Source organism: Mauremys reevesii, unplaced genomic scaffold (genome assembly GCF_016161935.1).
Source record: "Mauremys reevesii isolate NIE-2019 unplaced genomic scaffold, ASM1616193v1 Contig1, whole genome shotgun sequence".
Lineage (NCBI taxonomy): Eukaryota > Metazoa > Chordata > Testudines > Geoemydidae > Mauremys > Mauremys reevesii.
Window position 1 is genome coordinate 1,073,826 of NW_024100715.1, and position 23,150 is coordinate 1,096,975.

The 23,150-nt window shown below is 53.3% G+C and overlaps 1 protein-coding gene across 1 annotated transcript in view; it reads left to right on the forward strand.

The window, feature by feature from the left end:
* LOC120392479 (E3 ubiquitin-protein ligase TRIM7-like) overlaps positions 1-23,150 on the forward strand; it is a 43,885-nt gene that overhangs the window by 12,097 nt on the left and 8,638 nt on the right. The window contains exons 4-5 of the mRNA XM_039517260.1: positions 4,186-4,416; positions 6,246-6,268. Of these exons, the coding sequence (XP_039373194.1) occupies positions 4,186-4,416; positions 6,246-6,268 (254 nt within the window). The remainder of the gene's footprint in view (positions 1-4,185; positions 4,417-6,245; positions 6,269-23,150) is intronic.

Genomic DNA, 23,150 nt, shown 5'->3' on the forward strand with positions numbered 1-23,150 from the left:
ACCACTGCCATGCACTTGGTAAACACCCTCGGTGCGGTGGATAGGCCGAATGGTAACACTGCGAACTGGTAGTGTACGTTGTTGACCACGAAGCGTATGTAGCGTCGATGGGGAGGGTAGATCGCGACATGGAAGTACGCGTCCTTCATGTCGAGGGCGGCAAACCAGTCTCCCGGATCCAGAGAGGGAATGATGGTCCCCAGGGTGACCATGTGAAACTTGTGCTTGAGCAGATACTTGTTCAACTCTCGAAGGTCCAGGATAGGACGTAGCCCCCCTTTCGCTTTGGGGATGAGAAAATATCGGGAATAGAATCCCCTGCCCTGCCTGTCTTGAGGCACTGCCTCTATGGCACCCACGCTCAACAGAGTCTGGACCTCTTGTAAGAGGAGTTGCTCGTGAGAGGGGTCCCTGAAGAGGGACAGGGAGGGTGGGTGGGAAGGGGGGGGTGAAACAAACTGAAGGCGGTATCCCGACTGGACTGTTTGAAGAACCCAGTTGTCCATTGTTATTTGGGACCACGCCGAAAAGAAATGGGAAAGGCAGTTGTAAAACAAAAGGGTAGGATCCGGTAGGGAGAGTGATGGACCGTCCTCGGGCGTCCCATCAAAAGGCCTGTTTGTACCCTGGAGGGGCCTTGGAAGGGGCCTGGGCCTGGTTGCGTCTGTTGCCGGGTGGTCGACGGCGATTTTGGCCAGGCCGCCTGCTGTTGTAGGGACGGTACCGTGGCTGAGTGAAAGGCCGGGAAGGTTGCTGCCTGAAGGACCTGCGCTGTGTTGCCGGTGTATGCATCCCGAGAGTGCGGATGGCTATGAGACCGTCCTTCAGGGTCTGGATCCGGGAATCAGTTTTTTTCCGAGAACAGACCCTGAGTATCAAAAGGCAGGTCCTGTAGTGTGTACTGCACCTCCGGTGGTAGGGTGGAGGACTGCAGCCAGGAGATGCGCCTCATAGTCACTCCTGAGGCCAGGGTCCTTGCTCCCGAGTCCGCGGAGTCAAGAGCGGCCTGGATGGAGGACCTGGAAGATTTTTTCCCTTCGTCCATCAGCGCCGAGAACTCCTGCCGGGAGGCTGTTGGGAGCAGTTTTGTAAACTTCGCCAGGGACACCATGATGTCATAGGCGTACCTGGCGAGGAGAGCCATCTGATTGGCGATCCGAAGTTGCAGACCGCCAGCAGAGTAGACCTTGCGGCCCAACAGATCCATCCGCCGCGCCTCCTTAGACTTCGGCGCTGGGGCGGGCTGACCATGCCTCTCCCTGTCGTTGACCGACTGTACGACCAACGAGTCTGGGGCCGGGTGAGTATACAGATACTCATATCCCGTGGGGGGGACGGAGTACTTTCGCTCGACCCCGCGGGCAGTAGGAGGGACGGACGCCGGTGACTGCCAGATTGTCGTGGCGTTCTTTTGGATCGTACGGATGAACGGTAAGGCCACCCGTACTGGAGCCTCCGCTCCAATGACGTTCGTTACTGGGTCCTCATCCTCCTGGACCTCCGCCATGGGGAGCTCGATGGCCTTTGCCACGCGGCGAAGCAGGTCTTGGTGGGCCCTCAAGTCTATTGGTGGAGGGTCTGTGGCAGATGCTCCGGCCACCGCCTCGTCAGGTGACGACGACGAGGATAAGCCCTGGACTACAGCCTCTGTAGATGGATCTTCTACCGGTTGGTCGGCTGGCTCGGGCTGAGGGTGCCTCTGGGGGTCAGGCAGTATCGAAACCGAACCTGGTGGCGAAGGGGGCAGTCTACTTATGGTGGTCTCTGGTACCCTGCGCTCGGAGGCAGGGGCCCTTGGAGGGAAAGGCACCCCCCGAGTCTCGTATTGGGCCCAGGGGACCCAGAAGCCCCACTGCTGTGCACCCTGAGGTTGACCATGCGGAGCAGGCGGAAGGTGCCCGTTGCTGCCTGCCCCGGAAGCGACCGACCGTGGGGCGAGATGGCCATGGGGATGCAGAGGCGCTGATGGACTGCGCCGTCGAAAGCGGCAGCCTGTCCCCGGACGGTGCCGAGGATCAGTGCCGGTCATCACGGTACCGGGATGGTGACCGAGACCAACGTCCGCCGCGGTGCCGGGAGCTCGACCGGTGCCGGGAACTCGACCGGGATCTGGACCGGCGGTGCCGGGAGTGGCTGCGAGAGTCACGGTGCCGGGATCGGTACCGGGAAGCGGACCTCCATCGGTGCCGACGTGAAGGCGATCGGGACCTGGAGCGACGCCGGGAGTGCGACCGGTACCGCGATGTTGAACGGTACCGGGACTGCGACCGGCGTCGAGACGGCGACCGGTACCGCGATGGTGAGCGGTGCCGGGATCTTGAGCGGCGGGACGGTGACCTTCGTCGGGACCGGGAACGAGATCGGGACCGGGAGCGCCGTCTGTGCCGTCCGTCCGGAGAAGGGGGTCGAATCATTGCCGACTTTCCCGCCGATACAACAGCCCGCACCGGCGGTGCCGGGGGCCGGAGGCTCGGTGCCTCTGTGAGCTCTATGAGCTCCCGCGCCGTTGAGAAAGTCTCAGGCGTGGATGGCAGCTGCAGCTCAACCGTGGTTGGCGCCGGGGAGCATGGCGGTGCCGGACTCAACGGCCCTTACGGCACCGGAGGCAACGGCACGGTGCACGTCCTGTGCACGGCCACAGCCGGTACCGTAGGTGGTGGTATTGGCTGGGCTTCTTGACCCTGAGTGTGGGTGTTTGCGGCTGCCTTCGCCGGCTTACGCTTCCTGGATGGCGATAGGGAGCGGTGCCGGGTCACCGGTGCCGCTGGCTGAGGTCGAGGAGCCTCGGTGCCGGAGCGGCTCGGGGCCGCCGGTGCGCTACGCGCCGATGATGCCCTCGGTGCCGGCGCGGTCGGTGCCGGGGGCTGGAGCGATGCCTCCATCAGGAGCTGCTTCAGTCGAATGTCCCGCTCCTTACGCGTCCGAGGCTTAAATGCCGAACAAATAGGGCACTTATCTGTCCTGTGACTCTCCCCGAGGCAACGGAGACAGGAGTCGTGCGGATCCCCGACCGGCATGTGCCGCTGGCAAGATGCGCAGGGCTTAAAGCCCGGTGCCTTGGGCATGAGCCCGCACCGGTAGAGGAAAAGGGGGGGAAAAACCCCCTTATCCTTATCCTAAAACTATCTAACTAACTGAACGAACTATCTACACTAAGTAATGAAAGAACTATGTACAGAAAAAGTAGCGAGAGCTAGGGTTGTGGAGGACAGAGAGCACTCCACAGTTCCAACTGGCCGTCACGGGCGGTAAGAAGGAACTGAGGAGCGGACGGGCCGGCTGGGGTATATAACAGGCGCCATAGCGGCGCCACTCCAGGGGGCGCCCAGCCGGCCCGCCGGAGTTGCTAGGGTAAAAATGTTCCGGAGAGCCGTGCACGCACGGCGCACACACCTAACTGGAATGCATAGGAGCAATCACTCGAAGAAGAACAGGCTCTGATTGGTATCACTGCTAGACATTGCCATGGAGAAGATCTGGGTCCAAATCTGGTCTGATTTCCTGGCTCCTAGGGTATCCGGGGCCAGAGAGGGCTCCAGAAACACCATGAATTCATGGGCTTCTGTCTAGTTCACACGCACTCAGTCCTAAGCAACCTGCAAACTCAGATTTGCATGTGTAAAAAGGGGTCTTCCCGGTAGCCCAATTTGTGCTCAAGGTACCTGTGTGGCTTAAAATCCAAGATTTATGGTGGGCCAAATGTTATGTATCGAAAACTGTTTTCAGAACTCATGAGAGCAAATGATGGAGCTCAAATTGTAGTACTTTTTTTTTAAATGCCCTTTGTCTCTATGTATTTTCTGGTCAGCATCTGTTCCCCAGTTCAAGACTAGTGCTTCTTAGTTTGGGTTCTGCTGTTTCCTCTACTAAAATAATCCTTGTCAGTTCAGTTCTGAATCCCACACCTGCTGTGCTTCCTGTTAGAAGCTTTTCTAGAAACCACTGATCACAGATTATCTAAATCATGCAAGAAAAATTCATATTCTAAACCCCAGTTAGGACTCTTGAAAATCTATTGAAAAATCTTCTGTCTACTGAGCATAGAGTATGTTCTCCATAAAATGTCAGAAGTTAAATTCTGTGGCGTTGCAATGGCATGCTGCCACATGAATAAAATGTCCCATGACTCACTCCGTAGTCTTGTCCTGGAGCAGTGATTTTCCTGTTTGTATCTCATCATTTCAGAAACAGCTAGAAACTGAGAAGCAGAAGATTGTGTCTGAATTTCAGCAACTGCACCAGTTTTTGGAGGAACAAGAGCGACTCCTGCTGGCCCAGCTGGAAGAGCTGAAGAAGGAAATTGAAAAGACGGGGACTAAGTATGTTGCCAAATTGTCTGAGGAACTCTCCTCTTTCAGTTCCCTGATCGGTGAGATAGAGCAGAAGTGCCAGCAGCCAGCGAGGGAATTCCTGCAGGTGAGACGGTGTTAGAAACACCCCAGAACCTTTCTCAGGGCAAGAAAGTCTCCTAACCCTTCACTTTTGGGGTGTAGGAGTGAATGGTCAGAACATACAGTATTGCTACAATATACATTATTTTTCCTTAAGGGCTTGATGAAATGCCCATTAAAGTCAATGGAAATGTACTTCTTGAATACAATGAGCATTGGATCGAGACCTAAATGAATAGTAATTCTTCTTTTGAATTCTAGTGGGAGAAGACTCCTCCAAATATAGCCAACTCCACACTCTGTCCTCCCTGTCTCATAATACCAGAACAAAGGGAGATTCAATAAAATTAGAAGGTGACAAATTCAAAACCGATCCAATAAATGCTTTTTCACACATCACGTAATTAGACTGTGGAACTCATTGCCAACGGATGTCGTTGAGACCAAGCATTTAGCAAAACTCAAAAGCAATCAGATATTTATATGGATAACAAGAATACGCAGAGTGATCTTAAATCTCATGCTTCATTGCTTCAGCCAATCGCTAACTGTTAGAGAGAAGGATGAGAATGTGGGGGTCAGCTTATCTTACACCTTCCTCTGAAGCATCTGGCACTGTCCACCTTTGGAGACAGAATAGTGATTAGATGGACGTCCGCTCTGAGCCAGTCTGGCATTTCCTGTGTTCCGAACGCTAACGCCAAAAGATTAAAGATGGAACCAGTCTTTAATTATGGAAAAAGATAAGATTGAACCTGAGTTTCCATTTTAAGACTGATTTTGCCACTCTTAATACATACCACAAAAAAGGAAAAATATTGGCCCCAAAATTGATACATAAGGTCTGAGGCTGTGGTGACTTTTTCTGCCAGAACTGAAGTTGATAGGGAAGCTGTTCGTTACTTATGGTAGCCTGAATGTGTAAGTAGTCGTTAGAATTCCAAAAGCCTTCTGAAGATTTTATTTTTCAAAAAATGCCTCTAACTAGCAAAATAAAAGAAAAAAAGGCGAGAAATAAAATGTAGCATCCTGGACATCTCTAGCTGGTATCTAGTTCTGAAGTTTCACGGCTATAGAAAATTATTACATATTGAACATAGAGGTGAGAATACATAATGCTAATGAAAAACCGGGGTAATTTATCTTTTATGGGGCATTCTGGGTAACAATTAGCTTTATTACTAAAGCTGCACAGAACACGCTGTTCTGAAGAGACACAGGAATGGCATTTTGATAAATAAAATTCTCTGTTGCGCCCAGTATCTGCTGTGGGCAGCATTCTTCACTCCTCAGGTGTCCTGCATTGAACCTGGGGTGTAGGACAGTGATTGGCCCTGTGTTACTCTGTACCCCACACCCACTGCTCTCACCCAGCCCCACCTTCCTGTGGATGTCAAGAAGTCCACAGGACAGGCCCTCAGAGTGTTTGTGGGCGAGTGGGGAGAGAGTTTACAGCACGGGGGCAGCACAGCATGGGGGCATCCCTCCCTCTGGCCCCACTGGAGTCTGCAGGAGGGGATCTTCCCCACACCTGTGAGTGTTAGGAAGATCCTCGTTCAGCACATTGCAAGACTGAGCCCTCTGGTTCCATGTGCCGAGTGGTTATGCAAATATCATTACACAGAGAGCCTGTGTGCCTCCTTATACAAACTTCCTGGGCCCAGATCCTGCAGTCAGAGCACTTCTTAAAAAAGAGCAAAGGCAGCACATTGAATGTTTTTCTTTGCATTAATAAGTAACAAATAATTTCTCTCTGAACTTCCAACTGTGAAGACAAGGTGAGTCCCCTCCAGAGCAGGAGGGATCCTTAGTGTGAGAGCTGGGACTGAATTTCCTTTTCTCTCTCCCCTCTAGGACATCAAAGGCACCTTGAGCAGGTAGGTGGCTCCTCTCACTCTCCCTTTCACTTCCCAGTGCAGGGAAGGGATTTTGGACATGAGACCTGGCTCCCCACGGCCCAGCAGTGCAGAGTGTGGGGCTGGTTCCCAATCTCCCTCCGTTACATCTCATCTCGGGGCTGTTGTCATTGTGACCAGACTCCAGAATAGAGCAGCCTGAGAAAAGAGTGATTGACCCACAGACGGGGGTGTTATTTGTAGTGTGGCTGGTGGAACGGAGACCTCAGGAGATCGGGGATGGAGAATGAGCTTTTCATTTCTAGGTCATAGACTCCAAACCCCACCAGGGATGGTAGGCAGGGAGGGATAGCTCAGTGGTTTGAGCATTGGCCTGCTAAACCCAGGGTTGTGAGTTCAATCCTTGAGGAGGCCACTTAGGGATCTGGGGCAAAAATTGGTCCTGCTAGTGAAGACAGGGGGCTGGACTCGATGACCTTTCAAGGTCCCTTCCAGTTCTAGGAGATTGGTATATCTCCAATTATAAAATAAAACATGGAAAGTCAGTGTCATCTGATGACTGTTCAATGAGCTGTTTGTTAATTGTTTCTAATTGTGCAGTGAGCTCTAGCCGTGTGCTGGGCGGGCAGGAGATACGATGGCAGAGACGTTCCCTGCTCTGAGGAGTTTATAACGTGCTGTTATCAGTAGCGCTATGGCAGTGCATGGAGGCTCAAGGCAAAACCAGGGCCCAACGTGCCGGGTGCTGCACAGACGCAGACAGAGACAGTCCCTGCCCCAGGGAGGTTACAGTCTAAATAGACACAAGAGACACAGGGCGGAGGGAGGAAGGATTAAAATCAATTGAAGGGAACATTCAATAAAGACAAAGTGCTGCACGTTGGAAGGAAAAATCAAACGTACAATTAGGAAATGGGGAATCACTGGGGCGGCAGCAGGACTGCAGGAAAAGCTCTGGGGGTTGCAGTGGGTCACAGTGAAGGAGGCGGCAGGGTGATGCTCTTGTGCAAAAGGCAGATGTCACTGTGGGAGGCTGTCCCAGGTTGCTGTATTCACCGCAGGTGCTGCCCCCTGCTGGCTGCTCTGGGGATTAGCTCTTCCAGGGCCAACCCCTCCCCTGGCGTCTCCCGCCCCGCCCTTGTCTCTCTTTCACTCTGCAGCCTCATCTCTCCCCCCAGGAGCTGCAGCTTCCTCTGCGTGACTCAGCCCCCAGCCAGGTCACTGGATGGTTCCCCTGCTGGGGGGCAGAGTCTCGCTGGCCCCACTGCCCAGGCAATGCCGCTCCAGCCAGGGCTGGGTGGGGAGCTCGAGCCGCCCACTGCTCCAGGGTCCAGCCCAGGGACCCTGCCACATGCAGGCACCGTCTGCTCCCTCCCTGGGCTGCTCCCCCCTCCCCTCCCACAGGCCTTCGTCTCCCCCCTGCTCTCTGACGGGGGTTAGACCAGGTGACCCTGGCAGCCCCCTCTGGCCCTGTGAGTCTAACACTCCCTCCCCCAGGCCCGGCTCCCAGCAGGCTGTTCTCTGCCTGGGTCCCTCCTGCCCTGTCGAGTGCACAGGGGGGCTGCAGACTCCTCACTGCAGCCATTTCTGCTGCCACCTTCCTGGCTTTGCACGAGCCCAGCCCCCACCTGCTCAGCTGAGCTTCATCGTCCAGCCAGGGGTCACTGCTCTGGCCTGAACCCCCCCGTGTGTGGCCTGTCTCCCCAATCTCCTCGTTCTCTGCTTCCGTCACCCTTTCCGGGGGCTGATGTGGGGTGAGCACCCAGCACAGGTGTGTTAACAGGAGTGTCAGGGTCAGACACAGGAGGATGTTGTTCCCCCCTTCTCGCCACGGGGAGGCCTCAGCTGGGATCCTGTGTCCAGTTCTGGGTACCGCCCTGTGAGAAGGACGTGGAGAAATTGGGGAGAGTTGAGAGCAGAGCGACAGAAGTGATCCGAGGTTTAGACTGGACGAGCTGTGAGGAAGGTTGCAATAAATGGGTGTGTTCAGTCTAGAGAAGAGGAGACTGAGGCAGGGCCTGATAACAGTCTCCAGATCTGCCTGAGGCTGTTCTGCAGCGAGCGGTGACCAGTTGTTCTTCACGTCCCCTGAGGGCAGAACAAGGAGGAATCGGTTTAATTTGCCACAAGGGAGATTTACATCAGTGCGACGGGATCCCGGGGTGCAGCCTGGCCTGTGGCACTGCTGAGCCCTCCAGATCCCCAGCCTGGGCTGCCTCTTGCCCCGTGATGCTGATGTCGAGCTACAGGCCTGACAGGCCCTGCGCTGACACAGACACCTGCGGGCAGGGACCCGCCCAGCTGTGTTACATGGCTCATCCCCCAGCCATTGACGAACCAGCAATAGAAGGCGCCAGCCAGTTCCCCACAGCTCCAGCCCTGCCCCCCAGAACTGCACCGACTCCCACTGCTCCCGGCTCCCTGGGCAGTGCCGGTTCATTCAGTCGTTTGCCGTCCCTCAGTGTGGGGTGGACACACACTGGCCTTGTAAGCTGAGAACCCCGGAGCTAGTGGACTGACCATCGTATGTATCCAAAGAGCTAGATAAGAACATAAATTATCTTTGAAATGGGATAGTGGGTCTCACTCCAGGTCCTGGTACGATGGGCATCTACATCACCACAAGGATTGTCCCTAATTATCTCCCTTCAGTGGTGTACGGGATATACGTCAGGGGATCCTGCTTACACACACTCACAATATCAGAGCTGTAGCCGTGTTAGTCTAGATCTGTAAAAGCAGCAGAGTCCTGTGGCACCTTGTAGACTGACAGACGTATTGGAGCAGGACGAAGTGGGGATTCGCCCACGAAAGCTCCTGCTCCGATACGTCTGTTAGTCTATCAGGTGCCACAGGACTCTTTGCTACACTCACAGTACAAGACCGAGGGGACGTTCAGTGCAGCTGAAAGGCAACTAGTGTAAAGCTGGGGGGGGCGGGGGAGCAGTGGAAGCTGATCTGTGGGGCTGCTGCTGGGTGCTGAGCACCCACTATTTTTGTTCCACGGGTGCTCCAGCCCCGGAGCCCCCACAGAGTTGGTGCTGACGTGTGTCAGGTCCTTAAATTTCACCCAGTTATTCCTGTGTTCAGCCCAATGACTTGTATTTGACTAAATCCTGACGTGTGTTGACTAAAGCACCTTCCAGAAAGCCAGTCAGTCCTGATTTACCGACATCAGCAGACAGTAACACCTGAGGCTGCCTAGAAGTGGGGGGGGGGTCAGCGGTGCCCAAACCCTGGCCCCACCCCTGCTCCGCCTCTTCCCTGAAACCCCGCCCCCTGCTCGCTCCTCTCCGCCCCCTCCCCCATCACTCACCTTTCAGGCAGGTACCCAGGCAGAGAGCAGAGCTCGCCCACTTGTAAATGTGATGGGGCCACGGCCCCCCTGTTCTGGTGCCCATCCACAGATGGAGAATCCAGCACTTCCCTGGGCAGTTTCTGCCAATGGTTAATGCACCCGCACTGCTAACAGTGTCTGTCTGATTCCCATGGGCATTTCTCTGCCTTCAGCTTCCAGCCATTGGTCCTTGTTCTGCCTTTGTTTGCTAAACTGAGGAGCCCTTTAGTGCCAAGTCTGTTCTCCCCGTGACGACGTTTATACCCCACACTCAAGTGCCAGGGATCTCTCAGTGCAAGGCATTTTTACCAGCCCTCAAATCAGATTTGTGGGTCTTCTCTGCACCGGCTCCACTTTTTCAACGTCCATTTTAAACTGGGGACAGCAGAACTGGATGCAGTTTTCCAGTATCGGCCTCACCAAAACAAAGGGGAAACTTGTAGGGTCCAAGCTGGGATTGGACCTGTTCCTGGGACAACAGAGAATTTAATCCTCCAGGGTCTGCTGAGCTACAGCCATTCACTAGAATAAAATGCATGTACATGTAAGGGGACTGTTGCCCCCTTACTAACATTCAGTGGGGGTGTTTTGGCTGCTAGCTCCCAGCACTAAAAGGGGAGGGGTCGATGGCAAATCAGGACCCTGAGACTGACAGTCCCCAGGAACAATGGCAAGAGCCCAATGCTCCAGGTCAGCCTGATTGACAGGGCGGGCTGGCTAATCAGGGAGACAGAAGGCCAGGGTGGGTCCCGTCCTCCGTGTGTGAGCAGGAATGTGCTGGAGTCAGACAGAGTGGGGCCGAGCTAAGGAGGAAGCAGGGGCCCAAGCTGAGCTGGGGAGCAGAGCCGGGCCAGATCCAGAGGGGCCAGAGCTGCAGCCACAGAGCCAGAGGCACAGCCCAGGGAGAGCAGATCCTGTGCTGGGAGCGGAGCTGCAGCCAGAGAGCCAGAGGCACAGCGCAGAGAGAGCAGATCCTGTGCTGGGAGCGGAGCTGCAGCCAGAGAGCCAGAGGCACAGCGCAGAGAGAGCAGACCCTGTGCTGGGAGCAGAGCTGCAGCCAGAGAGCCAGAGTGTGGTGAGCAACTGGGGCCAGCCAAGGGGGGACCTTGGCAAAGGGCCCAGCGCAGGAAGACACCCCAGCCAGGGGTCCATGCAGGCCAGGCTGGGAGGGGGATCTTAACCTGCCGGGGGGCTGGCACTGGGAAGAAGGATCCCACCACCCAAAGCCCGGAGGTATGTGGTCACTACCATTTCAAGTGTCCCACCCACAGCATCCCTGCAGCACAGCCAGGGCCTGAGAAGGAGGCCTGGGGCCTACAACGAACAGACTGCAAAGTGCCTTGATGTCCAGAGACATTGTTTGTAATGTTCCCTGCCGCAGAGCAGGGTGATGTGTTTCCCTGTAACCGTTCCCATTTATTCTTATTCTTTTCTTTAAATTAATTGTTAAGTAAACAACTTGTATTTGCTTTAAATTGTCTGGAATAATCAGTGGGTCAGGGAGGTGCCCAGTGCAGAGAGGGTACCCCGGAGTGGGGACACCTTAGCCCCTGTCCTAGGTGGCCACAGCAGAGTTGGGGGTCGAGCCCCCCAGGAATCCTGGGCCCAGTCTTGTTGGGGCTACGAGAACTCTGCCAAACAGGAGAGTCCTCAAGGGCAGGGAGGCCTCTGGGTAAAGGAAGTGGGAGCGAGGACTCAGATCCTTTCTCTAGCCCACTTCACCGGGGTAGCACAGAAGCCAGGAAAGTTCCCCACAATAGCGGGGCCATTCCCCCGCTTACATAATTGGTGTCACTAACAGGATCCTATCCACAGGGTCCACCCCATTGGTTTACTGGTTGAGTTCTAGTAGCACTGTCCAGGCCTGGTTGAGCACTCTACCATGGCTGGAATTGAAGAACTACGAACCCAGTTTGCTGAACTTCAGCGCAGATTATCAGACCAAGCGGAGGCATTACAACAAGCTAGAACTGAACAGAGAGAAGCCTTATCACTGGCTAAGGCAGTGATAGACCAACAGGCAGCAGAAGCTAAGAAACCCCCTACTATTTATGTCCCACGGGAGCGGAAGGTCACAGAGTTTGGTGGCTTCCCGACAAGACCAGGAGACATTACGGTAGAGGAGTGGGTCAAGTCTGTGAAGGCAGCTCTGCGTGTGCTAAGAGTACCTGTAGAAGACCATGTGGACTTCATAGAGGAACATCTCAAGGGCCAGGCCAAGGCCACAGTAAAGTTCATGGCAGTGGCAGACAAGAAAGATGTGGAAAAGGTATTTGAACTCCTCCTAGAAGTGTATGGAGACAAGGTGCCTGTTGGAACCCGACTAAAGGAGTTCTTTGAGAGAAAGCAGGAGCCTGGTGAAACTATCCGGGCATATGCATATGACCTCCAGGAGAGAATGAGCAAAGTGGAGCGGCGAGACCCTCAACGAGTTCCAGACCCAGATACAGCTCTGAAAGAGCAGCTGGTGTTGGGGCTTCGTGATGACTCCCTCCGACGTGAAATGAAAAGGAGGTTTAAGGAAGAGCCCAGTAAGAAGTTCTATGAACTCATGCAGGCTGCCATTATGTGGTCAGAAGAAGAGGAAGTTCCTGTGGCAGAGACAGCCAAGAGTAACCCCTGTACACGAAGTGGGGCCTAGTGAATGCAGCTGCTGGGAAAAAGCCCTGCCCCAAACACAGCTAACATTGGAAAGCTTAAGTGAAGCTGTCCAAAAACTGGCGGTCCAACAGGGGGAGATGCTGAAAGTAATGACTGAGGTGATGAAAGGGAAAAACCCCACCAATATGCCAAGATATCCAAGGGCCCCAGGACCCCGAAGAAGAGCCCCACTGAAGGATGAGCTGGGAAGATACATTTGTTACACTTGTGACAGGCCAGGACATACTAGCCGAGAATGTTCACTGAGAAGGAGAACAGAGTCCCAGGCACTCGAAACCAATGGGGCACCAGGAGCGAGTGGTCCATCTAGAGTAGAAGGCCAAGCAGTGGCAGAAGGATTCCTAGGCCTGTCCTTGGTGGAAAATCCCTCTGCATACAGTGAGAGGAACGTGGTCAGTGCCAGCATATCTAGCGACTTCTGTAAGCGAGCATTTGGAGACTGTCTAACTGCTGAAGTATATATAGCAGGGGTGAAGACCAGATGTTTGTTAGATACTGGCTCCGAAGTCACCACCATTACAGAGTCGCATTTTAAAAAATATTTGAAGGACAAGGACCTGACCATGCACAGCACACGGTTTGTACGTCTAACAGCTGTTAATGGACTGGCAATCCCAGTGGCGGGGTGCCTTGAAGCAGACATAGAGTATATGGGCCAAACGCTGCCAGGAAAATGCATCCTCATCCTGAAAGACAAAGCCTCAAAAGGGAGCCATATGGGAGAAGAAGTTCCAGGGATTCTAGGAATGAACATCATTAGTGAGCTGAAGGAGCTACTCTTACCAGGAGAAGGAACCAGGAGGATGAACTGTCACGAGCACTATACGAAGAATGCTGTGCGGAGTAGAGTACTGGCTCGAGCGGAGAGGCAGAGTCATTCCCTGGGCCCCACAAGGCATATTGGAAATGTTAAAGTGGGCAGAAAACAGAAGACCATTATTCCTCCGTGGAAAGGGAAGATCCTTGATGAACACCGCGGTGTACCAGAAAATGAGCTGCAGATGATGAGGGAGAAGGGAGGATGAGTTCTTCTTCGAGTGATTGCTCCTATGCATTCCAGTTAGGTGTGCGCGCCGTGCGTGCACGGCATCTCGGAACTTTTTTACCCTAGCAACCCCGGCGGGCCGGCTGGCGCCTCCTGGAGTGGCGCCGCTATGGCGCCCATTATATACCTCAGCCGGCCCGTCCGCTCCTCAGTTCCTTCTTACCGCCCGTGACGGCCAGTTGGAACTGTGGAGTGCTCTTCGTTCTCCACGATCCCTAGCGTTCACTTCTTTCTTGCGGTCGTCCAGGGGTTGTCCTCCTCGTCCTCGCCTGATGAGGCGGTGGCCGGTGCAGCAACTAAGGAGCCTCCCCCCATTGATGTGAGAGCTCACCAGGACCTCCTTCGTCGTGTGGCGACGACGATGGCCTTGCCCATAGAGGAGGTACACGAGGATGAGGACCCTATTACCAACGTGGTCGAGGCTGACATGCCGGTGCGAGTTGCACTTCCGTTTGTACGGACGGTGCAGAAAAAAGCCACTACTATCTGGCAGACGCCAGCGTCCGTGCCCCCTACAGCCCGTGGTGTTGAGCGAAAGTACTCTGTCCCTCCCATGGGCTATGAGTACTTGTATATACATCCGACCCCGGACTCCCTGGTAGTCCAGTCGGTTAATGACAGGGAGCGGCACGGCCAACCGGCTGCGGCGCCCAAGTCAAAGGACGCGAAGCGTATGGACCTGCTAGGCCGAAAGGTCTATTCTGCAGGAGGCCTGCAAATGAGGATTGCCAACCAGATGGTCCTCCTCGCCAGGTACGTCTTCGACATCCTGACGTCCCTGGCGAAATTTACCGAGCTCCTGCCGTCAGCCTCCCGACAGGAGTTCACGGCCATGTTGGAGGAGGGAAGGAGGTCGTCGAGGTCCTCCATTTCAGCCGCCCTCGACGCTGCGGACTCGGGTGCACGGACCTTGGCCTCCGGGGTCACGATGCAGCGTATCTCCTGGCTGCAGTCTTCCACCCTGCCGCCGGAGGTCCAATATATGTTGCAGGACCTTCCCTTTGATACTAAAGGGTTGTTCTCTGAGAAGACGGATTCTAGGATCCAAACTTTAAAAGACGGCCGTATCGCGATACGCACGTTAGGCATGCATACGCCAGCGACGCAGCGTAGGCCATTCCGTCCACAGCCCTCCCGACCGGCCTACCAGTCCCGGTATCGCCTGTACAACAGCCGATGTCCGGCCCAAAATCGCCGTCGTCCATCCGGCAACCGCCGCAACCAGGGCCAGGCCGCTTCGAAGGCCCCTCAGGGGGCCAAACAGGCCTTTTGACGGGACGCGCGAGGACAGCCCATCACTCTCCCTACCGGATCCTTCCCCTCTGTTTTACAACCGCCTTTCCCATTTCTTTTCGGCGTGGTCCCAATTAACATCAGACAACTGGGTGCTCCAAACAGTCCAGTCGGGATACCGCCTACAATTTATTTCGCCCCCGCCTTCCCACCCACCCTCCCTGTCCCTCTTCAGGGACCCCTCTCACGAGCAAGTCCTCTTGCAGGAGGTCCAGACTCTGTTGAGCGTGGGTGCCATAGAAGCAGTGCCTCAGGACAGACGGGGCAGGGGATTCTACTCCCGTTATTTTCTCATCCCCAAGGCAAAAGGCGGGCTGCGTCCTATCCTGGACCTTCGCGAGCTGAACAAGTACCTGCTCAAGCCCAAGTTTCGCATGGTCACCTTGGGGACCATCATTCCCTCTCTGGATCCGGGAGATTGGTTTGCCGCCCTCGACATGAAGGACGCCTACTTCCATGTCGCAATTTATCCTCCCCATCGTCGTTACCTTCGGTTTGTGGTCAACGACACTCACTACCAGTTTGCCGTGTTGCCGTTCGGACTTTCCACCGCCACGAGGGTGTTTACCAAATGCATGGCGGTAGTCGCCGCAGCCCTCCGACGTCGTCAGATGCACGTTTACCCGTATGTCGATGACTGGCTGGTTCGAGGCCAGTCCCGGCAACTGGTGATGGATCAGATGTCAGAAATCATATCCCTCTTTAATCGGCTCGGTCTTCTCATCAACGCAGAGAAGTCCACTTTGATTCCGACACAGCGGCTGGAGTTCATCGGAGCGGTTCTGGACTCCACCATAGCCAGGGCCTGTCTCCCTCGCGCCCGCCACCAGACGATGGTCGCTATCATCATGGACCTAGTCACCTTCCCGACCACGACGGTGCGCTCCTGCCTCCGCCTCCTGGGCCACATGGCGGCATGCACGTATGTGACCGCGTACGCGCGGCTCCACCTCCGCCCGTTCCAGTCCTGGCTCACGTCGGTGTACTGGCCGCATCGAGACCCGATCGATATGGTGGTGACGGTCTCCAGAGCGACCCTCGAGTCCCTCCGATGGTGGCTCGACCCGGAAATCGTGTGTGCCGGGGTTCCGTTCCACCCTCCGCGCCCGTCCGCCACTCTGACCACGGATGCCTCGGCGCTCGGTTGGGGAGCGCACCTGGGCGATCTTCACACCCAAGGCCTGTGGTCGCCCCAGGAGCTCGCCCTGCACATCAATGTTCGCGAGCTACGAGCGATCCGTCTGGCCTGTCGCACCTTCTGCGCCCACCTGCAAGGCCGCTGTGTGACAGTGTTCACGGACAACACCACCGCGATGTTCTACGTGAACAAACAGGGCGGAGCCCGCTCCTCGCCCCTCTGCGAGGAAGCGATACTCCTGTGGGACTTCTGCGTGACCCACTCAATTCACCTGGAAGCATCCTTTCTTCCAGGAGTGCAGAACACGCTGGCCGACCATCTCAGCAGGTCGTTCCTCTCCCACGAGTGGTCACTCCGTCCAGATGTCGTCCACACAATCTTCCGGAGGTGGGGGTTTCCCCAAGTAGACCTGTTCACCTCCAGAGAGAACAGGAAGTGCCACCTGTTTTGCTCATACCAGGGTCGCTCGCCAGGCTCCCTGTCGGACGCTTTCCTTTACCCCTGGACAGATCGCCTCCTCTACGCCTTCCCTCCGTTCCCGCTCGTGCACCGAGTGCTCCTGAAGCTTCGGAGGGACAGAGCCCACGTCATACTCGTAGCGCCGGCCTGGCCGAGACAGCACTGGTACACCCTGCTGCTCGAGCTCTCCGTTCGGGAACCCATCCCCCTTCCGTTGTGGCCGGACCTCATCACCCAGGACTTCGGCAGACTCCGCCATCCGAACCTGCAGTCCCTCCATCTTACAGCTTGGTACCTGAATGGTTGACCCATGCGGAGAGGGACTGTTCCGCGGCAGTTCAGCAAGTCCTGCTTGAGAGTCGAAAGCCTTCCACTCGCTCCACTTACCTCGCGAAATGGAAGAGGTTCGCGCTTTGGTGCGATCAGCGAAGTCTGAATCCGTTCGTAGTTCCGGTACCTACCATCCTCGATTACCTTTGGTACCTTAAGGAGCAAGGTCTTGCAGTCTCCTCATTGAGGGTTCACCTGGCAGCAGTGTCCGCCTTTCGTCCATCGCTGGAAGGTCGGTCCATCTTCTCCAACCAGATGGTTTCCCGCTTCCTTAAAGGCCTGGACCGCTTGTACCCGCCAGTGCGGCGCCCTGCCCCGACCTGGGATTTGAACCTCGTCCTGGCCAAGCTGATGGGTCCCCCCTTCGAGCCCTTGGCCACGTGCTCCCTGCTCTACCTCTCCTGGAAGACAGCTTTCCTCGTCGCCATTACATCCGCGAGACGAGTCTCTGAGCTTCGCGCACTAACGGTGGGTCCACCTTACACCGTCTTCCATGCAGACAAGGTACAGCTTCGACCGCATCCGGCCTTCCTCCTGAAGGTGGTCTCAGCTTTCCATCTCAACCAGGAGATCTTCCTCCCGGTCTTCTTCCCGAAGCCGCATGCCTCGCCTCGGGAACAACAGCTTCACACCCTGGACGTCAGCAGGGCGCTTGCCTTTTACATCGAGCGGACAAAGCCTTTCCGGCGTTCGACCCAGCTGTTTGTGGCCGTCGCCGACCGCATGAAGGGTGAGCCGGTCTCCTCCCAGAGAATTTCCTCCTGGGTCACTGCGTGTATTCGGACCTGCTACGAGCTTGCTCGCGAGCCGCCAGGCCGCCTCACCGCTCACTCGACAAGGGCGCACGCCTCGTCGGCCGCTTTCCTGGCCAATGTGCCACTCCAGGACATCTGTCGAGCGGCCACCTGGTCTTCAGTCCACACCTTCGCCTCCCACTACGCGTTGGTGCAACAGTCTCGAGGCGACGCAGCCTTCGGCTCTGCGGTATTATATTCCGCCACGTCTCACTCCGACCCCACCGCCTAGGTAAGGCTTGGGAATCACCTAACTGGAATGCATAGGAGCAATCACTCGAAGAAGAAAAGACGGTTACTCACCGTAGTAACTGTTGTTCTTCGAGATGTGTTGCTCCTATCCATTCCAGACCCGCCCTCCTTCCCCACTGTCGGAGTAGCCGGCAAGAAGGAACTGAGGAGCGGACGGGCCGGCTGAGGTATATAATGGGCGCCATAGCGGCGCCACTCCAGGGGGCGCCAGCCGGCCCGCCGGGGTTGCTAGGGTAAAAAAGTTCCGAGATGCCGTGCACGCGCGGCGCGCACACCTGACTGGAATGGATAGGAGCAACACATCTCGAAGAACAACAGTTACTACAGGTGAGTAACCGTCTTTTACCTTTCTTCAAGAAAGATGTGATGGGAGACTGCCAGTTCCTGTTCAAGTGGCACGCCAAGGGCTGATTCCTGCACATGTGGCTAACATAAGGGCGTTGCCAGAGAAACATCAAGAAATCTTTCCTAAGGATGAGGTGACCAATTTGGATGACTGGGTCAAAGGTCACCATGACAGGCTGAAGATAGCCTGGGAAGTTGCTCTCAATACAACTAAAGACACTGCCCAAAGTAGGAAAAGGACTTATGATCGCAAGTCCAGTGGGGCTCTCATCAGGCCCGGTGACCGTGTACTAGTTCGTAACCATAGACACCGGGGGCGTAATAAAATACAGGACAAGTGGGAGTCAAAGCCCCACATTGTAGTTGCTCACACCAATCCCGAGCTACCAGTTTACACCATTCGGCCTGAACGCGGAGGTCCTGAGAGAGTAGTACACAGGGACCAGTTGAAACATTGCACTCTTAGTCCAGACAGGGACCATAGGAGGCGTAGATCAGTACACTCTGAGGAGGCTGAAACCAGTTGGGAAATGGTTCTAGTCCCACAAACCGAATACAGAGGGGGACAGAGTGGGGCAAACCCAAACCCTAACGAGAATGGCCAGATCCCTCAAACTGACCCAGTATTACCCGAGGATAGGGAAACAGAAAATATGGGTAACGAACCACCAGTCTTAAGGAGGTCCCAGAGGGCTAATAAAGGTGTACTTCCTGTTAGACTTAGAGATACTTATGTTATTGGTTCTATGTAGTGTGTTGATGAATATTGTTATGTATAGTATTAAGAAGTAGATGTGGAGTGTTAACTATGTTAAATGTTCTTTTCGTAATTGTTAATGGGTTTTTAATATAATATGATGTGGATATATGTTGTTTTCATGGGGCCCGGATGTACTGGTGTAACTATTGTGGCTGTGGCAGAATTTTAGCAGGGGGGAATGTAAGGGGACTGTTGCCCCCTTACTAACATTCAGTGGGGGTGTTTTGGCTGCTAGCTCCCAGCACTAAAAGGGGAGGGATTGATGGCAAATCAGGACCCTGAGACTGACAGTCCCCAGGAACAATGGCAAGAGGCCAATGCTCCAGGTCAGCCTGATTGACAGGGCAGGCCGGCTAATCAGGGAGACAGAAGGCCAGGGTGGGTCCCGTCCTCCGTGTGAGCAGGAATGTGCCTGAGTCAGACAGAGTGGGGCCGAGCTAAGGAGGAAGCAGGGGCCCAAGCTGAGCTGGAGAGCAGAGCCAGGCCAGATCCAGAGGGGCCAGAGGCACAGCGCAGAGAGAGCAGATCCTGTGCTGGAAGCAGAGCTGCAGCCAGAGAGCCAGAGGCACAGCCCAGGGGAGCAGATCCTGTGCTGGGAGCGGAGCTGCAGCCAGAGAGCCAGAGTGTGGTGAGCAACTGGGGCCAGCCAAGGGGGGGAACCTTGGTAAAAGGGCCCAGCGCAGGAAGACACCCCAGCCAGGGGTCCATGCAGGCCAGGCTGGGAGGGGGATCTTAACCTGACTGGGGGGCTGGCACTGGGAAGAAGGATCCCACCACCCAAAGCCCGGAGGTGTGTGGTCACCACCATTTCAAGTGTCCCACCCACAGCATCCCTGCAGCACAGCCAGGGCCTGAGAAGGAGGCCTGGGGCCTACAACGAACAGACTGCAAAGTGCCTTGATGTCCAGAATCACTGTTTGTAATGTTCCCTGCCGCAGAGCAGGGTGATGTGTTTCCCTGTGTTGGGGACTCGAACCCCAACAGCAAAGTTCGTTGTCTGACCGCAGAGAGACAGGCAACACCAGCAAGGTCCAAAACAAAAGCTCTTTATTGACAAGTGCACGTGTCAGTGAAGAACTGCTCGTATCCGAAGAGAACCAGCAGCCTTTACAGCTTAGTACTAGCCTATATAGACAGTTTTATTACGTCATAAATTATTCACTTCACACAACCCATATCCCACCCCCCTTTGGTTAGTAACAAACCCTAATAACAAAGCACATCTGTCTTTCTTTATAATGTAAGCAAGTTGTGATGCCCCAGCAACTTTCTTATCAGCATAGTTGCCAAGCAGCAGACACTGGAAGACAGGAGTTAACGCAGCTGGTAACTTGAGGAATGCACCTCCCTTTCTTATCTCACTTTTTCCCAGGGCTTTATGAAACATGCTGACTTCAGTCAGATTGGCATAACTGGTTTTTGTGCTACATCTTTATTCAGGCCTAACAATCCCCCCTTTGTCCCTAGAGGACCAACGGGACTCTTGGGACAACAAATGATCGCTTGGCAGGGCACAACCGGGTTACGTTTCTTCAGTTGCAGACGAAGCTTTAAATCGCCTTCAGGGTAACAGGTCATTGGTCTGGGGCACTGACTATAAATCAGTTAGGTATACCATGTGGTTTAATTTCCCAGATGTCTCGGTAAATAATTCAGTCCCACATGCATCCTCCCCATGGACCCGGCAGGATCTGGTATGTGGGAGCCCACACCCACCCTAACCGGTCCAAATGCTTGGAAGGAGCACTGTAAATGTTCACACTTCCACCCAGAAAGTGTCCAAGCATGTTTTCCTGACCACAGATCAGATGGTACTCCTGTGTGTCTGTAAGGGCAGTGGGCCAAGTCCAGTGCTCAGGATCAATTTAAACATAGTAGATTCCACTGCAATGCCTTCCCAGCCTCAGTGATATTCAATACCATCTCTGTCAGTAACTTCTGGGTCATAGAACTAAGGGTGGAAATGACATGTAACTCAACAACTCCAGCCTGTACTTAAGATAGCTGAGCTGCAAAAATAAGGCTATTGGCCTTTTCTAGTCGGCCCAATTTCTTATCATGTTCTTGGCCTTTAAGAATATTCCAAATGGCTGTGTACCATTGGCCCCTAGACCACAGGGATTTGGTCAATTCTCTTTCTTTCCAGAGGAAATAACCCAGGCCCTCTGTTGTGCTAATCTAATGGCAGCCCCTTGTGAGCAATCTGGGTATGTAGAAGTGATCTAAAAACTGGATAAGGACAATGTTATTCAAAATGCAATTAGGAAGGGCAATACATACTGAAGGATTTATCCAAACCACAGGGCGCAGCCTGTGGAATAAACACCAAAATCCAATTAGTATCACATTGCCAAGCATGGGTCCCACACAATTTTTTTTTTCTTTTTCTGCCAGTGTATAATTCTTTGTTTCTTCACCAGGGTCAGTTCTCAATGTCCTTTTTAGTCAGGAATTCCTGGACTTTGGCAATGTCAGTGGAGTGAGTGTTCCTCCTTTCCCGAAGCAGTCGTAGTTCAGCATTCTACAGGGAAAAGATTATGAGTACATCACCCTGTAATGGTTTTGCTTCTTTTAGAAAAATTCAAAGGCACAGGAGATTTGTCTGTGGACAAGGGAGAGGTTTAACCAGCACGTCACCTTGTCCTGTTTTCCCTGCTTTTACCAGAAGACACAGTAAAACTAAAAAAAGAAATAGGCTAATCATCAGTAGGAGAATTCTTCTGAGGTGGAGGGGTCTTTTTGCAGTAAGAATCATGGGTCCAGGCAGTCAGTCTTTGGCACTTCACAGCGGTGTTGGTGGTTAACAGGACTTGGAAAGGACCTCTCCAGCGTGGAGCCAAGGCAGTCTTTCGTTGATGGACCATTACAGCGAGCCCGTCTCCTGGTTCCAAGGAGTGACAGGGTTGCACAGGATCCTTCGGTAGTGTTTCCTTCACCTGTGTATAAAAAGACTTAACACATTTCATTAGTGCCTGACAATACTTAAGTATTATGTTATCCATCAAATGAATGGTCATCTGAGCTAGGGTTAGTGGGGGTACAGCTGGTAGTCGCATTGGGCGTCCTGGCAAAATTTCATGAGGGCTGAGTCCAGTCTTTCGATTGGGAATGGCTCTCATACTCATCAGTGCCAAAGGAAGGGCATCTGGCCACTTTAAGTTTGTCTCAGCACAAATCTTGGCCAGTTTATTTTTTTTTTTAAATCCCGTTCTGGCGTTCCACTGTCCCAGCAGACCATGAGTTGTGAGGGCAGCGAAGGTTGTGTTGGATCTGCAAAGCTGCACATAACTCCTTGACAAGCTGTTCAGTAAAATCAGTTCCACGATCACTGTTGATACTCACAGGGATGCCAAAACATGGTACAAATCTTTAAGCAAAATTTCACAACAGTCCTGACAGCTGCTTTCCTGCAGGGAAAAGCTTCAACCCAAGTGATAAATACATTAACTAAAACTAATACATATTCATACCTACAACATTTAGACATTTAAATAAAATCAATCTGAATATTTACAAAAGGTCCCCAAGGAGGAGGGTGGGCTGCCCATTGCACACCAATCTCGTTTAACTGCAGCAACCATCCTCCCCTTCCTTGGTAGTCAGCCAAGTCTTAACTGTGAGCGGTGTCCTTGACGTCTCATCTTTAAACCAAGCATGTTAACTATTTTTTCTCAGTCAACTTGTCCTTTTTCCTTTTCCCTCCTCGGCTTTTTTTTTTTTTGTAACCTACAAAAGAAACTTTTACTTTTTACTTATGCACCTTTTGTTAACAATGAACACATACACATTGCTGTTTTACAGTACCTTAGTGTTATTATTTAATATATGCCACATATACCCTTTAACTAAAATAACCTTATTACAGAGCTTTAAAACAACAAACCAGGACAAGTACACCCACTTTGATGAGTTCATTCAGTACAAACTCTAGTCCAATAGCTTCCCACCATCCCCAGCTCTCTGGCTAGCAGTCTAAGGTAGCCAGGAGGATCCCATGTACAATATGGGGAGTGGGTTAACTTTTCATGTCCTTGCTTCCAAAGACTGTTGGTATGCAAATTCTAATAACAATTTTCAATGAAAAGATTTGGCCAATAAAATTTCTTTCTCTTACTTAAGAAAATGTATAAGACTTTAGTATATCACATTTTTCTGATGTATCCAAACACTTTGTATTCTAAGTTGAACAAAACAAATATCTGCATTTCAATCCAACACTGCAGCTTGATTTTAAATCAGACCATCCCATAAAAATATTAAACACATCAATTCTGGCCACAAGACAAACACCACAAGACAGAACATAGAACAAAAAACATAATTTTTACTGTGCCATCAAATCATGGTACGTTGAATGCTGTTCAGCTGGCATCAGTTTTCTTTAATTATCTGAAAGACAAAAACAGAGGGTCTACCCCTTCTGGGCAGTCAATTATTACTTAAAATATACAAATACTCCTGTTGATTTTAGGCAAAACAGGGGAATTAC